Source organism: Hyperolius riggenbachi, chromosome 8, assembly GCF_040937935.1.
Source record: "Hyperolius riggenbachi isolate aHypRig1 chromosome 8, aHypRig1.pri, whole genome shotgun sequence".
Taxonomy (NCBI): Eukaryota; Metazoa; Chordata; class Amphibia; order Anura; family Hyperoliidae; genus Hyperolius; species Hyperolius riggenbachi.
The window spans coordinates 261438711-261457428 of NC_090653.1; the positions used below are offsets into that span (position 1 = coordinate 261438711).

Below are 18718 nucleotides of genomic sequence, written 5' to 3' on the forward strand. Positions count from 1 at the left end.
ATGATCTATTGACCTTTTTCTTAACTCTGGGACACTAAATAGGTTGCCACTGATTAGAGACAGTTAAGGTAGCCATACACTGGTCGATTTGCCATCAGATTCGACCAACAGATAGATCTCTCTCTGATCGAGTCTGATCAGAGAGGGATCGTATGGCTGCTTTAACTGCAAACAGATTGTGAATTGATTTCTGCCTGAAACCGATCACAATCTGCGGAGCTGCCGCCGCCTGCCAGCCAGCTATACATTACCTGATCTGGCCGGCGCGGCTCCCCCGGTCTCCGCTGTCTTCTCCGTGCTGGTCTCCGGTCCGGCTGCCTTGCTTCACTGAACTTCCTGTCCAAGGGAAGTTTAAACAGTAGAGGGCGCTCTATTGTTTAAACTTCCTTCCGGGACAGGAAGTTCAGTGAAGCTGGAGCCTCGAGCGGAGTAGAAGACAGCGGAAACCGGGGGAGTCGCGCCAGCCGGAACAGGTAATGTATCTCTGCTGTATTGCGTCGGTCGTTGGGCATTCGAACGCCGCTATCGACGCACTCCCGACCCGTCGGCGATCGAGGAAAATCTTCCGCACGGACGAATCAACGGGAATCAACGGGAACAATTGATTTAGGACGGAAATCGATCGTTCTGTCAGCTTTTGCGTGACGATTTCACAGCAGATTCGATCACAGTGATCGAATCTGCTGTATATCGACGGGAAAATCGTTAGGTGTATGGGCCCCTTTAACCACTTGAGGACCCACCCTTTACCCCCCCTTAAGGACCAGCGCTAGTTTGATTGATCTGTGCTGGGTGGGCTCTGCAGCCCCCAGCACAGATCAGGGTGCAGGCAGGGAGATCAGATTGCCCCCCTTTTTTCCCCCCTATGGGGATGATGTGCTGGGGGGGTCTGATCTCTGCTGCCTGCGAGTGGCTGGCGGGGGGGGCACCTCAAAGCCCCCCTCCGCGGCGAAATGCTCCCCCTCCCTCTCCTACCTGGCCCCCTTTGGTAAGCCGGGCTGCACAGGACGCTATCCGTCCTGTGCAGCCAGTGACAGGCTGTCTCCTGTCACATGGCGGCGATCCCCGGCCGCTGATTGGCCGGGGATCGCCGATCTGCCTTACGGCGCTGCTGCGCAGCAGCGCCGTACAAATGTAAACAAAGCGGATTATTTCCGCTTGTGTTTACATCTAGCCTGCGAGCCGCCATCGGCGGCCCGCAGGCTATTCACGGAGCCCCCCGCCGTGATTTGACAGGAAGCAGCCGCTCGTACGAGCGGCTGCTTCCTGATTAATTAGGCTGCAGCTGGCGACGCAGTACTGCGTCGCTGGTCCTGCAGCTGCCACTTTGCCGACGCACGTTATGAGTGTGCGGTCGGCAAGTGGTTAAGGTGCATACACATGTCTGATTTTATGCCTGATTATCGTTCAAGCCGGACGTTTGAACAACTTGTCATTCAAACAAAAAGTCGTTCATACTCCTTGTACACACAGACGACAAAACATTTGAAATGCTAATTACAGCTAATTTTCATGTCCTTTGACTTGTCAGTGGACTGGGTAGAACAATGGACCAGATCAAATGACTGATCAAACGACTTGTTTTTTGAATGACTGTTAAGGTGCGTACACACGCACTATGGCCGCCAACGACTGGTCTGTCAGACCCTCCCGCTGGGCGGACGTTCAGCCGACAGTAGTGCGTGTGTACGTGCTGTTGGCGGACTGATAAGGCTGTTTCTGAAACAGCCTCATCAGTCCGCCGACAGCATGTACACACGCACGACGGACCCGTCGTTGCCGCATGTAGGGCGTGTGTACGCACCTTTTAGTGTCATGCTAATAGACTTTCAAACAACAAGTCGTTTGTACACATGTACGGACCTAACTGTCGTTTGAAGGACAGTTAGTGCACGGATCCGCCGAGCGGATCAGTCAAAACTGCTGCTATCAGTCTAACGATCGAACGTACACACGTCCGACTGTCATTAAAACGACCGGTTTGAACGACAAGTCGTTCAGAAATATCAGACGTGTGTACGTACCTTAGTGCATTCAACCTACTTTGTAAATGTTTAAAGAGGAACTCCAAGAATTGACCTTTATCCCAATCAGTAGCGGATACCCCCTTTTACATGAGAAATCTATTCCTTTTCACAAACAGCCCATCAGGGGGCGCTGTATGGCTGATATTGTGGTGAAACCCCTCCCACAAGAAACAAGAAAAGTAAGGACTTTTGACAGTTTCCTGTCTGTGAACCTTGCTGCGTTGTGGGAAATAGCTGTTTACAGCTGTTTCCAACTGCCAAAAAAGCATGCAGCAGCTACATCACCTGCCAGCAGTAAAAATGTCACCATGTAATAAATGTCAGAATGTAAATCGGGGATTTTAAAAGATTTTACAATGGGCAAACACTGACTAAATCATTTATACATAATTATTGTAAAAATGAAGCACTTTATTTATTACATTATTTTCACTGGCGTTCCTCTTTAAATATAAAATAAAACAATGGGATATTTAAGAAGTTATTTTTAGGAGTAGGAGGATAAATATAATTGTTTACCTCATCCGTTTATTTTCACCTCGGGTTCACTAGGTCTAGTGAGGCAGAGAGCATAAATCGCTTACACTGCATAGAAGAAGTCCGTCTATGATCTGTTAAGCTGCTTATATCTGCAGATTACTCCTGCGACTTGTTCTATGTGGGAGTGATGAACAGCTCTTGCATGATTCCTCGCAGCCGGCCGTCTCCTGAGCATTGCGCTCCATCCCCCCCGACAAGCGAGCAGGCGGATCATTAATGACCTCTGCGCGCCACTGAGCGGACATATGACTACAAAGCGCTATCAGACTCCCAGAATACGATAATTAGATCTGCTTGTTTATCTGTCCTCTCCAGAGGGACGCTCTCCAGGCCGCTCTTTTCACTGTTTGCAGTGACGGTACTTCTTCAGAGGGTAATAACCCCTGTGAGTGGCTGGGGATTAGCGTCTGTAGCGTGAAGGGAACTGGCTGTACGGAGTGCGACCCGCCTCCCTCCCGTCCGTCCTATTACTGGCATGATGCCGCTTTGTGAACTTTATATCAACTCAAAGATCAGTTTGTTGATTGCCTAAAAACCTGTCTATTTTTAACGAATATTGCTATACTCCTAAATCGGTGCCCTGCAAGACATATTATACTTTAACCCTTTAGTGACCAATTTATTTTGAGGGCTCCAGGCAGGCCAATTTATTTTAACACTTTCTTTTTTTTTCTTTTTTCAATTGTTACATTTCCAAGCTTCTAATTAGTGCTGCTGTAATGTGTATTTATGGCCACTTGTCACTAGGGGGCAGTGTGAGACAATAACCGAGGACTTCTGCTTTCAGGTTCTATATTTTCTGCTAGCAGAGAGACAACAAAGCATTCCAAGAATTTACAGCACAATGAGTTCTGCCAACTGAGGTCAAAAGCAGTGACCTTATCTCAAATTAGAGATTTCCTTTAAAGAGACAGTGAAGCAAAAAAAAATTATATAATGACTTGGTTGTGTAGTACGGATAATTACTAGAACATTGGTAGCAAAAAAAAAAAAAATATTTTCAGTTTTACAGCTTTTTTTTTTTTTTTATAACATTGCATCATTCTATAATATTTGCAGTTTACACACTACTTAGCATTCTAAATGTTTTTTACAGAACAGGCAGTGAACTTTTGAACTGTCCTGAACTGTTCTCTGCAAAAGAAAAAACAATACAGTTAAGATAACAGCCTTCAGAACTCAGAGCTCTCTGTGACTTTGAAAGTCGTGGAGCTCAATGGCAATTTCCATAGATAACAACTGGAGTTTCTTAACTCTTCCTGTACTGGAAACAACATTAGACTTATGTCTCTGCTCCTAATGCTTTATTCCTTAGCTCTACTGCACAACCAATTAATTATAATCATAATTTTTTTTCGCTTCAGTGTCTCTTTAAAGCCGCTATTGGGTTAAGGGCCCGTTTCCACTTCATACGTTTTTGCATGTTTTTTGCGCATGCAGATTCACATTTTAACGCACGGCACATGAAATCATATGGGATAGTTTCCACTGAATTTTGTATGCATGATGTAAACACTGACATCATGCAGCAGTTTTCCGAATGTGCTTGCCGTGCGATTAGCGTATAATGCATTACAGTGAAAAACACGTGTAGTACCTAGTAGGGAAGGATATTGCCCTAATTAGAATCGCTAAATAGGAAAAAAAAAACCCCATTGCAAAAAAAATCTCATTTTACAAGCGCACCCTAAACATGCATGTATTTTAATGTCTGTGACAACGTTTTTCAGTGGAAATGGGCCCTAAGCTTTCACACGTATCTCTGCAATTTCTGCCCGTGTTTTGTCGTTCTCGAGATTTTGCGCTTTGCAGTTATTTGATTCCAAAGCTTCTTGTTTGTTCACGTTTTTTATTAGATTTTGCTGAATGTGATTTTTCCATCCTTATCAATTAAGTTCATTTACATGAAACTGTATTTAATTAACACTGTAAACAAAGGGGTAATGCACATCTGAAAGATTTATATAGGTGCACTTCAAATTCAAACAGAATCCTGATCTAGGCATCTGCTTTAGCCAGACAGGTACAATGACCAATCAGAATCCTCGATCTAGGCATCTGTTTTAGCCAGACATGTGCAGAACTGCAATGACCAATCAAAATGCTTGATTTAAGTGTCGCTGTAGTCAGACATGTGCAGAAGTGCAACGACAATCAGGAACCTTGATCTAGACATCAGCTCTAGTCAGACAGGTGCGGAAGTGCAGCAACCAATCAGAATCTTTGATCAAGGCATCTGCTGTAGTTCGACAGGTGCAGCGACCAATCAGTACCCTTGTTTTAGGAGTCTGCAGTAGTCAAAACAAGTGCAGAAGTGCAGCGACCAATCAGAATCCTTGATCTAGGCATCTGCTGAATTTAAGCACCTTTGACCCCTATAGACTCCCTTCTCAGTGCGCTGCGCGCGTAGCGGTGAAGACGGGACATGCATGGTGTGAATCTATGCAGAGCAGGTGGTTACAGTAAATGTTAATCCTCACAAGCGGGACATTTAGTGGAAGTGCCGATCAATTCTCTGGCTGGCCGGTGGCCCAGCATCCAGGTCAGACCTACAGCCAAGTGTGATTGACTTAATTGCATTAAATAGCCGACATTCTCACCTCTGCGCAGGGGAACAGCCCCCAGGTAGTTGGGAAGTAAATGCATTATGGTCGGAACATAAAAGGCGTCTTATTGACGCTTGTAGCTGCGAGCCGCGGGGATCAACTGGAACAAAGAGAACTGGTCTACAGCCAAAATGTCATGACTTCATCCACCCCCAGCCTCCGTCTGTCTCTGCCTTGTATAGATCTGCAGGCACCGGGGCGGGCGGGAAACCTTTTCACACGCCGCACGTTCCATTCTTCATGTACGCTCTCCCTTAATGGGAACCAGAAACTGGATGCTGCAGTCTGAACGCAACTTAACAGGAAAGTTTCAGAACTACTTTTAGTCCTGTCATTTAAAGGACACCTGAAAGATGTGCTTGAACGATAAATCGAATTTAAATCGTAATCGCGATCACCAAGATCACTATTTCAGAATCGTTAAAGTGGTGATTTCAGCTATGACCTAATTTCTGCATTGGGGAAGTTTGTGGGCACAAAGAGACACAGAGGGGGCACAAAGAGACACAGAGGGGGCACAAAGAGACACAGAGGGGGCACAAAGAGACACAGAGGGGGCACAAAGAGACACAGAGGGGCACAAAGAGACACAGAGGGGCACAAAGAGACACAGAGGGGGCACAAAGAGACACAGAGGGGGCACAAAGAGACACAGAGGGTGCACAAAGAGAGAGACAGAGGGTGCACAAAGAGAAAGACAGAGGGTGCACAAAGAGGGAGACACAGAGGGTGCACAAAGAGAGACACAGAGGGTGCACAAAGAGAGACACAGAGGGTGCACAAAGAGAGACACAGAGGGTGCACAAAGAGAGACACAGAGGGTGCACAAAGAGAGACACAGAGGGTGCACAAAGAGAGACACAGAGGGTGCACAAAGAGAGACACAGAGGGTGCACACAGAGAGACACAGAGGGTGCACACAGAGAGACACAGAGGGTGCACAAAGAGAGACACAGAGGGTGCACAAAGAGAGACACAGAGGGTGCACAAAGAGAGACACAGAGGGTGCACAAAGAGAGACACAGAGGGTGCACAAAGAGACACAGAGGGTGCACAAAGAGAGACACAGAGGGTGCACAAAGAGAGACACAGAGGGTGCACAAAGAGAGAGACAGAGGGTGCACAAAGAGAGAGACAGAGGGTGCACACAGAGAGACACAGAGGGTGCACACAGAGAGACACAGAGGGTGCACACAGAGGGTGCACACAGAGAGACACAGAGGGTGCACACAGAGAGACACAGAGGGTGCACAAAGAGAGACACAGAGGGTGCACAAAGAGAGACACAGAGGGTGCACAAAGAGAGACACAGAGGGTGCACAAAGAGAGACACAGAGGGTGCACAAAGAGAGACACAGAGGGTGCACAAAGAGAGACACAGAGGGTGCACAAAGAGAGACACAGAGGGTGCACAAAGAGAGACACAGAGGGTGCACAAAGGGAGACACAGAGGGTGCACAAAGGGAGACACAGAGGGTGCACAAAGGGAGACACAGAGGGTGCACAAAGAGGGAGACACAGAGGTTGCACAAAGAGGGAGACAGAAAGGGTGCACAAAAAGACACAGAGGAGGCACAAAGAGAGACACAGGGGGTGCACAAAGAGAGACACAGAGGGGGCACAAAGAGAGACACAGAGGGGGCACAAAGAGACACAGAGGGGGCACAAAGAGACACAGAGGGGGCACAAAGAGACACAGAGGGGGCACAAAGAGACACAGAGGGGGCACAAAGAGACACAGAGGGGCACAAAGAGACACAGAGGGGGCACAAAGAGACACAGAGGGGGCACAAAGAGACACAGAGGGTGCACAAAGAGAGAGACAGAGGGTGCACAAAGAGAAAGACAGAGGGTGCACAAAGAGGGAGACACAGAGGGTGCACAAAGAGAGACACAGAGGGTGCACAAAGAGAGACACAGAGGGTGCACAAAGAGAGACACAGAGGGTGCACAAAGAGAGACACAGAGGGTGCACAAAGAGAGACACAGAGGGTGCACACAGAGAGACACAGAGGGTGCACACAGAGAGACACAGAGGGTGCACAAAGAGAGACACAGAGGGTGCACAAAGAGAGACACAGAGGGTGCACAAAGAGAGACACAGAGGGTGCACAAAGGGAGACACAGAGGGTGCACAAAGAGAGACACAGAGGGTGCACAAAGAGAGACACAGAGGGTGCACAAAGAGAGACACAGAGGGTGCACAAAGAGAGACACAGAGGGTGCACAAAGAGAGACACAGAGGGTGCACAAAGAGAGACACAGAGGGTGCACACAGAGAGACACAGAGGGTGCACACAGAGAGACACAGAGGGTGCACACAGAGAGACACAGAGGGTGCACACAGAGAGACACAGAGGGTGCACAAAGAGAGACACAGAGGGTGCACAAAGAGAGACACAGAGGGTGCACAAAGAGAGACACAGAGGGTGCACAAAGAGAGACACAGAGGGTGCACAAAGAGAGACACAGAGGGTGCACAAAGAGAGACACAGAGGGTGCACAAAGGGAGACACAGAGGGTGCACAAAGGGAGACACAGAGGGTGCACAAAGGGAGACACAGAGGGTGCACAAAGAGGGAGACACAGAGGTTGCACAAAGAGGGAGACAGAAAGGGTGCACAAAAAGACACAGAGGAGGCACAAAGAGAGACACAGGGGGTGCACAAAGAGAGACACAGAGGGGGCACAAAGAGACACAGAGGGGGCACAAAGAGACACAGAGGGGGCACAAAGAGACACAGAGGGGGCACAAAGAGACACAGAGGGGGCACAAAGAGACACAGAGGGGGCACAAAGAGACACACAGAGGGGGCACAAAGAGAGACACAGAGGGGGCACAAAGAGAGACACAGAGGGGGCACAAAGAGAGACACAGAGGGGGCACAAAGAGAGACACAGGGGTGCACAAAGAGACACAGAGGGGGCACAAAGAGACACAGGGGTGCACAAAGAGAGACACAGAGGGGGCACAAAGACACAGGGTGCACAAAGAGACACAGGGTGCACAAAGAGACACAGGGTGCACAAAGAGACACAGGGTGCACAAAGAGACACAGGGTGCACAAAGAGACACAGGGTGCACAAAGAGAGACACAGAGGGTGCACAAAGAGAGACACAGAGGGTGCACAAAGAGAGACACAGAGGGTGCACAAAGAGAGACACAGAGGGTGCACAAAGAGAGACACAGAGGGTGCACAAAGAGAGACACAGAGGGTGCACAAAGAGAGACACAGAGGGTGCACAAAGAGAGACACAGAGGGTGCACAAAGAGAGACACAGAGGGTGCACAAAGAGAGACACAGAGGGTGCACAAAGAGAGACACAGAGGGTGCACAAAGAGACACAGAGGGTGCACAAAGAGAGACACAGAGGGTGCACAAAGAGAGACACAGAGGGTGCACAAAGAGAGACACAGAGGGTGCACAAAGAGAGACACAGAGGGTGCACAAAGAGAGACACAGAGGGTGCACAAAGAGACACGGTACACAACAGGGGACAGAGAGGCACAGAGGGGGAACAAAGCTTGATTTGAAGGAAATCGTGAATCGAATCAAAATCACAATTTCGGACAGAAATCACTCAATTCAATTTTTTCCTAAAATAGTTTAGGTCTAACCTGAAATGAGAGGGATATGGAGGCTGCCAGACTTATTTCCTTTAACCACTTGCCGACCGCACGCTTATACCGTGCGTCGGCAAAGTGGCAGCTGCAGGACCAGCGACGCAGTATTGCGTCGCCAGCTGCAGGCTGATTAATCAGGAAGCAGCCGCTCGCGCGAGCGGCTGCTTCCTGTCAATTCACGGCGGGGGGCTCCGTGAATAGCCTGCGGGCCGCCGATGGCGGCTCGCAGGCTAAATGTAAACACAAGCGGAAGTAATCCGCTTTGTTTACATTGCACGGCGCTGCTGCGCAGCAGCGCTGTAAGGCAGATCGGCGATCCCCGGCCAATCAGCGGCCGGGGATCGCCGCCATGTGACAGGGGACAGCCTGTCACTGGCTGCACAGGACGGATAGCGTCCTGTGCAGCCCGGTTCACCAGGGGGGGCCAGGTAGGAGAGGGAGGGGGGGGGGGATTTCGCAGCGGAGGGGGGCTTTGAGGTGCCCCCCCCGCAACACCCGGCAGGCAGGAGCGATCAGACCCCCCCCCCAGCACATCATCCCCCTAGTGGGGAAAAAAGGGGGCGATCTGGTCGCTCTGCCTGCACCCTGATCTGTGCTGGGGGCTGCAGAGCCCACCCAGCACAGATCAGCTAAAACAGCGCTGGTCCTTAAGGGGGGGTAAAGGGTGGGTCCTCAAGTGGTTAAAACCATACCAGTGACCTGGCTAGCCGGCTGATCTTTTATTTTGCAGAGCAGCTTAAGATGCTGATGTTGCCAGGATCCATGCATCGTGTATACCAACTTCCCGGTCCCTTGGGTTTCATCTCATAGTAATAGCGCCCCCCCCTAATGGGCCTGCAGCTAATCCAGTTAGAGCACCTGTTCTGAATGCTTGTTCACGTCTATAGCTGAGAGTATTAGTGGCAGAGGATCACAAGGACAGCCAAGCAATCTTCATTGTTTAAAAGGAAATAAATATGGCAGCCTCCATATCCCTCTCACTTCAGATGTGATTTAAGGCCCTGGATCGCCTTCCAAAGTTTCTCAGTTTTAGTAAAGGGGAATATATTTGATGCAGTTGGTCCAGAAAAAAGTCAGTTACATGAGTCGTGTGCAGAGAATGTAAAGCAGCCAGCAGTGCAGGAGGTCGCAACTACTCATGTCTGCATGAAGATTCAACTCTCATATCTGTGATCTCTAGTCAGGTCTGATCGGCGCTCGCTGTATATCTCTTGTTGTTGCCGATTGTACTCTGAGAAAAGGAAGGGCATTCACAGGAACAGCAGGGCCACTACAGCTTTCACAGGCGGCTGCGGACATGTAAGAGCCAGTGTGCAATGTTTAAAGTACACAGGCTGTAGTGGTGCAGTAGTATAAGTGTGCATACGCACATGCAATTTTGATTGGCCAAGCATTGTACAATTTTCTGTACGTATAATTAAGGTGCTGGGAAATCTGGGAATTAAGGTGCTGGGAAATCTAGGCACAGGTTAAAGCCGAAAATTGGCTCACCATGCTATTAAAGTTCCGGCGGCGTTATTTACTATTCCCCCTTCCAGCCTGCCGTGAACTGTGGAGAAATACGTACTTCGGCTGCCAGCTATTGCTGCCGGCTGAATTGTGCTGTTTTTATCGTAATTTGGGCTCTTTCTCTTGATGGCACCCAAATTACTGACTGAGCACAACTATACCTGTAATTCCCTTTACGGCCTGTGGTGCGCCTGGTGCGCCCAGATTTGCAGCGCTGTTTTTGCCTGGCGCGCCAGTTTTACCACCTCCATGTAGCATGAGGGTCAACAGACTTTGTATACTACAAACAGATTTTATAGGTAAGGTCTCACACTGATTAGCCAATCAAAATTGGAAGTGTGTATGAGGGGTAGAAACCCACAGATTGCAATCATCCTATAATTTGCCATGTTTTGACCAGTAGATCACTTTGCTGTACTGACCCACCACCACAAGCCGCCCGCCTATATGCAGCAACTGTCATACTTACCTTTACTGCTGCCCATGGCCCCACGATCCTTCCCTCGCATCCACCCGAATGGTATAAATGAGCATCTCACTGACTTCTTACCTCACTGTGTCAAACTATAAAAGAGTTTCCATGGAATTAACCTTTAACTTTTGCAGATGATAGATCAGTGATGGCTAACCTTGGCACTCCAGCTGTGGTGAAACTACAAGTCCCATGAGGCATTGCAATACTCTGACAGCTCTAAGCATAACTTGGGGAGGCAGAAGCATGATGAGATTTGTAGTTTTGTTACAGTTGGAGTGCCAAGGTTAGCCATCACTGTGATAGATTGACCAAATGTTGTGAATTACCCCTGTTGTGAGCCCAGTGCTGACATCACCAACAAGATGTCAGCTACCCTTGCAGGTAAAATAAGCTGTACACCGGAAATCAGCAACAGGAAGGGGTATCAGAGGAAACCTATTGTTACCCCAGCCAGAGCTGGTTCTAGACTTCTTTTTGCTGCCCGATACTAACTTGTGAGGATGCCCCCCCCCCCCCCCATTTGGAATGATCACACAACACCCGACAATTTACTCTGCTTCATTTACTGTTCTCACATGACATGCTGCAGCTCAACACAATAGCCACTCCATTCCTCCTCAGTCAGGACAGTAATGCCACCTCCTCCCTTCTGCTGTGCAAGTCAAATGAAACACTGCTGCTCTCTGCCCTCCGACCTCCTCACTCACTGTCAGACTCCTCACATAGCACAACAAGCTGCTTTTCCCCAATAATGTCCTCTTCCCCTCACTCGCCTCTCTCTTCTCCTCCTACTCTGACCGCATGCTGTTAATGTAAACACAGTACAGACATGCTGCCCCTGTAATATCTGCGCCTGATGCAAATGTTTCGCCTTGCTTCATGACAGAACCGGCCCTGATCCCAGCAAGTCTGCCATGTACAGTGTTCTGTGTGTGTTACTGAATTATTAGTGTGTCATTGGCCGCCTGTATCTCTGGCTGGTGACTCAGTAAGTAGTAAACCCCACAGCATGACGACAGCCGGGAACATGGAGCTCCTCCAGGCATTGTGCAGCATGTTCCAAAGAATGAATCAGCGAATCTCCGCCTCCAGCAGTGCTGTAGCCCCGTCCCCCACATCACACACACACACACAATCTGCTCCCTATAAGGGCGACGTGTGATGTGTGTTCCACGCAGGGAATCCTCACATGGGAAGCATATTACTCACTCAAAATAGGACAGATATTTCTCAGTATGTATGTATGTATTATTATGTATTTACACAGCACTGACATCTTCTGCAGCGCTTTACAGGGTACATGTGAGGAAACGCGGAAAAGCCGCCGCGTGTACTGATAGCAAGGAGGCTAGTTCCGCGTCTAGCGCAGCGGTTTGCACGCAGGAGCGGGCGTCTGGTACTGTGAGAGAACGCGGAAAAGCCGACGCGTGTACTGATAGCAAGGAGGCTAGTTCCGCGTCTAGCGCAGCGGTTTGCACGCAGGAGCGGGCGTCTGGTACTGTGAGAGAACGCGGAAAAGCCGCCGCATGTACTGATAGCAAGGCGGCTGGTTCCGCGTCCAGCGCGGCGGGTTGCACGGGGCGGTGTGCGTCTGGTGTGGCTGGGCCTGTTAGTTCACACAGATTCAGGAATACGCGCGCGCGCTTAGAGGCAGAACTGGCTGGTCAGCTGACCTCAGGGCTAGTAACTATTGGTCTATCACTTAAGGGTGGCGCCAGAGAGCGCTGCTCTATATATAGTTACTGCTGGCCAGTCACAAGTTGTCTGCCGTTGCGAACACTACATGGAAGCACTCAGACCTTAGTCAGATCCTACAGTGTGTTTGAACCAGGAGGACCTGGGAATTCACACTGAGCCAGAATATTTGTGTTATCATTCTGTTATACTTCAGACTAGTTCCAGGGTGTAGAGACCACGGACCTCACACCCAAGACTAGGGAACTTGTGTTATCAATCTGTTATACGTCAGACTAGTTCCAGGGTGTAGAGACCACGGACCTCACACCCAAGACTAGGGAACTTGTGTTATCAATCTGTTATACTTCAGACTAGTTCCAGGGTGTAGAGACCACGGACCTCACACCCAAGACTAGGCATTGTTTGTATCTGTTATGACCTTTTGCATTCCTGACTATCCCTCTGCTTTCTGATTCGGTACCTACGTATATCTGATTACCTGTTGCCAAACCCTGCCTGCCCAGGATACCGAATCAGTCTTCTGTCTTTGTACTTTATCTGTCTGTGTGTTGCCGACCTGGCTTGCCCGATCTCGAGAGCTATCTCTCTCTTTAAGAGATAGTCTCCAGACCTGCTAGTGACATCCACCTTAAGGTGTCACTCACTTGCAGGTCCCTCCTACCTTCACCCTGGGACTCCGCCCACTGGGAGGTCTCAGGCTGCTGGAAGGTTGTTATACTTTCCTAAAGGCAGTATCGCCCGTACTGCCAGAGACCACCTGCTTCTCGGGTGGTCCTACTCAAAGTCATTACTGTTGCACCAAACACTCACACTATAAAGGTGTCCAGAGGTTAGTTATACTTGGATTATCGGTGATTCTGCAGATCATCAATAATCAGGTATAATCTGTATTCTTGGTGATACTGCAGATCGCCAATAATCAGATTCTCTCTGTGTGCTGACACCGATCGTTACAGTACATAGTCATATCTCTCAACATTTGAAGATGCGAAAGAGGAACACTTAAGCCACGCCCCCTGTGCATCATTAAGCCACACACCTGCTTTTGCAGGAAGGTGACAATGGGAGGTAGGAGGGTGCCAGTGGGCAGCGATGATCGTAATCGGTTAATTACGATTACGCAAACTTTTGCGTTCATTTTCACATTTACGCCTATACTTAAGATTTGTAAATGCAATTGATTTCGTATAGTGATTTGTAATTTCGCGTAATTTCATGCCGACTTTGGCAGCAAATGGCAAAGCACCCGATACATGGTAGTGACACCAAAATTGAAATCAAATCAAAAAAGAACATTTTACAGAAAATACCTTGTAGTTTTTGAGAAAATCGATTTTAAAAATGCACAGAAAAAATGGTTTTTATACTAAAAAAAATGACACTTTAAAAACCATTTTTCTTTGCACATTTAAAATTGATTTTCTCAAAAACTACGTCTTTTTGATAAATTCTTTTTTTGACTTGTACCCAATATTCTCCTTAACGTATGTACCAATTTTGGTAGCAATAGCAGGTGTGGGGGCTTTGCTATTAACCGCTAAAGTCGGCACAAAATTTCACGAAATTGCGCCAAAATTACGCAAAATTATGAAATGTTGCTATTACATACAAAATTAATTATGATTTTCCCTGAAATTTCGCATTACGATGCATAAATGCGAAATTTCGGCCCACCACTGCCATTGGGTGGAACGGAGGGTGCCAGTGGGAAGGAGGAGGGTGCTAGTGGGAGGGAGGAGGGTCCCACTGGGTGGGGAGGAGGGTGTCAGTGGGAAGGGTGCCAGTGGGAGGGAGGAGGGTGTCAGTGGGTAGGGAGGAGGGTCCCACTGGGTGGGGAGGAGGGTGTCAGTGGGCAGGGAGGAGGGTGCCAGTGGGCAGGGGGGAGGGTGCCAGTGGGCAGGGAGGAGGGTGCCACTGGGTAGGGAGGAGGGTCCCACTGGGTGGGGAGGAGGGTGTCAGTGGGTAGGGAGGAGGGTGCCACTTGGGTAGGAGGAGGAGGGTGCCTTTAGGTGGGGATGTGGGTGCCAGTGGGTAAAAGGGGTTGCTAGTGGGTGGAGAGGAAGGTGCCAGTGGGTAGTTATGTCACTGACTGCCAATTCTACCATAGTCCTAGTCTAATGTCCTACCATATTATTATGATGTATTTATATAGCACTGACATCTTCTACAGCACATTACAGAGTACACAGTCATGTCACTGACTGTCCTCAGAGGAGCTCACAGTCTAATCCTCACCTAAATTATAGTGTAATAACCTACCATGTTGTTATGTATATAAAAAAAACATAGGGTAGAAAGTATGTTAGGACAGCGTGTTCCATAACGACGCAGAGTTGAACCTCCTCCTGCGATTGTGTGTGGCCTCAATTCACTAAGCTGTATCAAACACTTTATCAAACGTTTGATAATTTACTTCATGGGTAAAATCTAATTTTGAATTCAGTAAGGGGTTATATATTTATTGAATGTTTTATCGACAAAACGTTCAATAATTTTATAACACCTTAGTGAATTCAAAATTACATTTTACCCATGAGGTAAATTATCAAATGTTTGATAAAGTGTTTGGTAAAGCTTAGTGAATTGAGGCCACATCCAGTGCATTCACTTGCAGCAGCACAGCAATGTGCAATGCGTAATGTCTCCCTGTCGCTCACTGCGGGAATGAATTCTCTTATGATTTATCCTTTTTACAGCATCACTTTAAAGTCCCTGTGAAATCAGGAATCAAAAGTGATGTCCTAATTTTTCATACAAGTGTTCAGTTGTTTTGTGTGTGTCGGGGGGGCACAATCTGCTGTTCTTCCTGTAAATTGCATCACTTGTCTTCTTTCTGCCCACAGCTGAACACCTGCCCCAATGCCTCCTTCACCGACCTGGCAGAGATCGTGTCCAGGATTGAGCCTGTCAAGACAGCTGTTGTGGATGGTAAGTTCACCGCCTCGCCAAACGGGAAGGTGGGAGTTGTATTGTGGCTGCCGGTCTCAGCACAGATCATATTAGGGAGAAGAGGATCTGTAGTGTTGTGGCTGCCGGTCTCAGCACAGATCATGCTAGGGTGAAGAGGACCTGTAGTAATGTGGCTGCTGGTCTCAGCACAAATCGCGCTAATTAGAAGAGGACCTGTAGTATTGTGGTTGAGGGAAAAGAGGACCTGTAGTATTGTGGCTGCTGGTCTCAGCCATGGATTATGCTAGGGAGAAGAGGACCTGTAGTATTGTGGCTTCCAGTCTCAGCATAGATCATGCTAGGGAGAAGAGGACCTGTAGCATTGTGGCTGCCGGTCTCAGCACAGATCATATTAGGGAGAAGAGGATCTGTAGTGTTGTGGCTGCCGGTCTCAGCATAGATCATGCTAGGGAGAAGAGGACCTGTAGTATTGTGGATGTCTCAGCATAGATCATGCTAGGGAGAAGAGGACCTGTAGTATTGTGGCTGCTGGTCTCAGCACAGATCATGCTAGGGAGAAGAGGACCTGTAGCATTGTGGCTGCTGGTCTCAGCACAGATCATGCTAGGGAGAAGAGGACCTGTAGTATTGTGGCTGCCAGTCTCAGCATAGATCATGCTAGGGAGAAGAGGACCTGTAGTAATGTTGCTGCCGGTCTCCGCTATGGATCATGCTAGGGAGAAGAGGACCTGTAGTATTGTTGCTGCCGGTCTCCGCTATGGATCATGCTAGGGAGAAGAGGACCTGTAGTATTGTTGCTGCCGGTCTCCGCTATGGATCATGCTAGGGAGAAGAGGACCTGTAGTATTGTGGCTGCCCGTCTCAGCATAGATCATGCTAGGGAGAAGAGGACCTGTAGTAATGTGGCTGCCAGTCTCAGCATAGATCATGCTAGGGAAAAGAGGACCTGTAGTATTGTGGCTGCCAGTCTCAGCATAGATCATGCTAGGGAGAAGAGGACCTGTAGTATTGTGCAGGGGTGTAGCAATAGGGGGTGCAGAGGTAGCGACCGCATGGGGGCCCTTGGGCCAGAGGGGCTCCAAAGGGCCCTCCTTCAACTACAGTATTAGCTCTCTATTGGTTCTATGCTTGTAATAATCACTTCTATAGATACTTTGAATCGTGGTAATCATTAACAAACTGCTTCCCATCCCCTTCTTGCACCTCTGGCACTGTAGTTGCCATTGGCAGGTTTTGGTGCGCCGTATCAATTGTTATGTATAGAGTGCAGGGGGGCCCCATGTAAAACTTGCATCGAGGCCCACAGCTCCTTAGCTACGCCACTCGTATTGTGGCTGCCAGTCTCAGCATAGATCATGCTAGGGAGAAGAGGAACTGTAGCATTGTGGCTGCCAGTCTCAGCATAGAGCATACTAGGGAGAAGAGGACCTGTAGTATTGTGGCTGCCAGTCTCAGCATAGATCATGCTAGGGAGAAGAGGACCTGTAGTATTGTGGCTGCCAGTCTCAGCATAGATCACGCTAGGGAGAAGAGGACCTGTAGTATTGTGGCTGCCAGTCTCAGCATAGAGCATACTAGGGAGAAGAGGACCTGTAGTATTGTGGCTGCCAGTCTCAGCATAGAGCATACTAGGGAGAAGAGGAACTGTAGTATTGTGGCTGCCAGTCTCAGCATAGATCATGCTAGGGAGAAGAGGACCTGTAGTATTGTGGCTGCTGGTCTCAGCATAGATCATGCTAGGGAGAAGAGGACCTGTAGTATTGTGGCTGCCACTCTCAGCATAGATCATGCTAGGGAGAAGAGGATCTGTAGTGTTGTGGCTGCCAGTCTCAGCACAGATCATGCTAGGGAGAAGAGGACCTGTAGTATTGTGGCTGCCGGTCTCAGCATAGATCATGCTAGGGAGAAGAGGACCTGTAGTATTGTGGCTGCCGGTCTCAGCCATTGATCATGCTAGGGAGAAGAGGACCTGTAGTATTGTTGCTGCCGGTCTCAGCTATGGATCATGCTAGGGAGAAGAGGACCTGGAGTATTGTGGCTGCCGGTCTCAGCATAGAGCATGCTGGGGAGAAGAGGACCTGTAGTATTGTGGCTGCCAGTCTCAGCATAGATCATGCTAGGGTGAAGAGGACCTGTAGTATCAGATGCAGAGGCAAGGATTACATTTTCTTGGCACGTTAGCAAGTTTTGTGTACATTTTTCCTAAAGCGAAATGGCATTAGAATTTGCATCCTAATTGAGCCCGTTCATCATATAATGCAAATTTTTGCACACAGGGAAACACTGGCAGCCAGTTGCACGGTGTTTGCATGCTGCACACAGTTCAAAGTGCCCGTAATGATAGTGCAGTCCTGGGTGCCACAATGCATACTGGGAGATGTCACATTAATGAATATCACCGAGGGCTTTTAAAGGACGCCTGAAGTAAGAGGGATGTAGAGCCACCATATTTCTTTCCCTTTCCACAATACCAGTTGCCTGGCTGTCCTGTTGATCTTTCAGGCATCAGTAGTGGCTGAATCACACACCTGAAACAAGCATGCGGCAAATGCAGCCAAACATCTGATCTGCATAGTATGCAGTGAACAGAGGCGCCAGCAGAATAAAATTCAATAAAAGTTTTAAAAAAAAAGCTAAGGAGGAAGTGGCGGACTTACCTCTTTGAAGCAGACACATTCAAGAAAACAAATTTCTTGACATACTCCAATAATAATGTTGCAACGCGTTTCACGGGCGTGTTCCCGCTTCATCGGGCAATAAAAAAGGAGGGGAGTATATAACAGCATAAGGTCTAGGTTACACCAAGCACCTCTGTAGACAGCTCTCATAGGCATCAGCCTATGAGAGGGGATCACATTGTGAGCCACTCGAGGGGAAAGCTATTTCACTAAGCTGTCCCCTGTACAGTGCTGCACTAGATCACAGCGCTGTATAACTGAAAAAAAGTTTTCTTTTTATTTCTGACAGCCTGCTAGCCACAATCGCGGGCTAGCAGACTGATGTCGGTGCTCCACTCTGTCACTCAGCGGGGATGCATGATCCCTACTAATCTCCACCCTCCTCTCTTGACGCTGATCGGCGTTAGGCGGTCCTGGGGCTGCCACCTTCCCGACACCTATCAGTGTTAAGCGGTCGGGAAGAGGAGCTTAAACCCATCATTGAACTTCATCCCAATCAGGGATGGAAGGGAGGACCTGAGGAGGTGTATTTTAGCAAGACTTCAACATGAGGAGAAATATGGAAGTGTTACTACAGATATAAATGTGAGTCTGTTCTATCCACTATGATGTACCAGATGTAAACTTTGTGTCTTCATTTAACTGTACA

The 18718-nt window shown here is 48.5% G+C and overlaps 1 protein-coding gene across 3 annotated transcripts in view; it reads left to right on the forward strand.

The window, feature by feature from the left end:
- The window catches only part of PNPLA7 (patatin like phospholipase domain containing 7), a 412399-nt gene that overhangs the window by 376928 nt on the left and 16753 nt on the right, over positions 1-18718 (forward strand). For all 3 annotated transcript variants that reach the window (XM_068248745.1, XM_068248744.1, XM_068248743.1), the window contains one exon: positions 15325-15409. In XM_068248745.1, coding sequence (XP_068104846.1) covers positions 15325-15409 — 85 coding nt within the window. The remainder of the gene's footprint in view (positions 1-15324; positions 15410-18718) is intronic.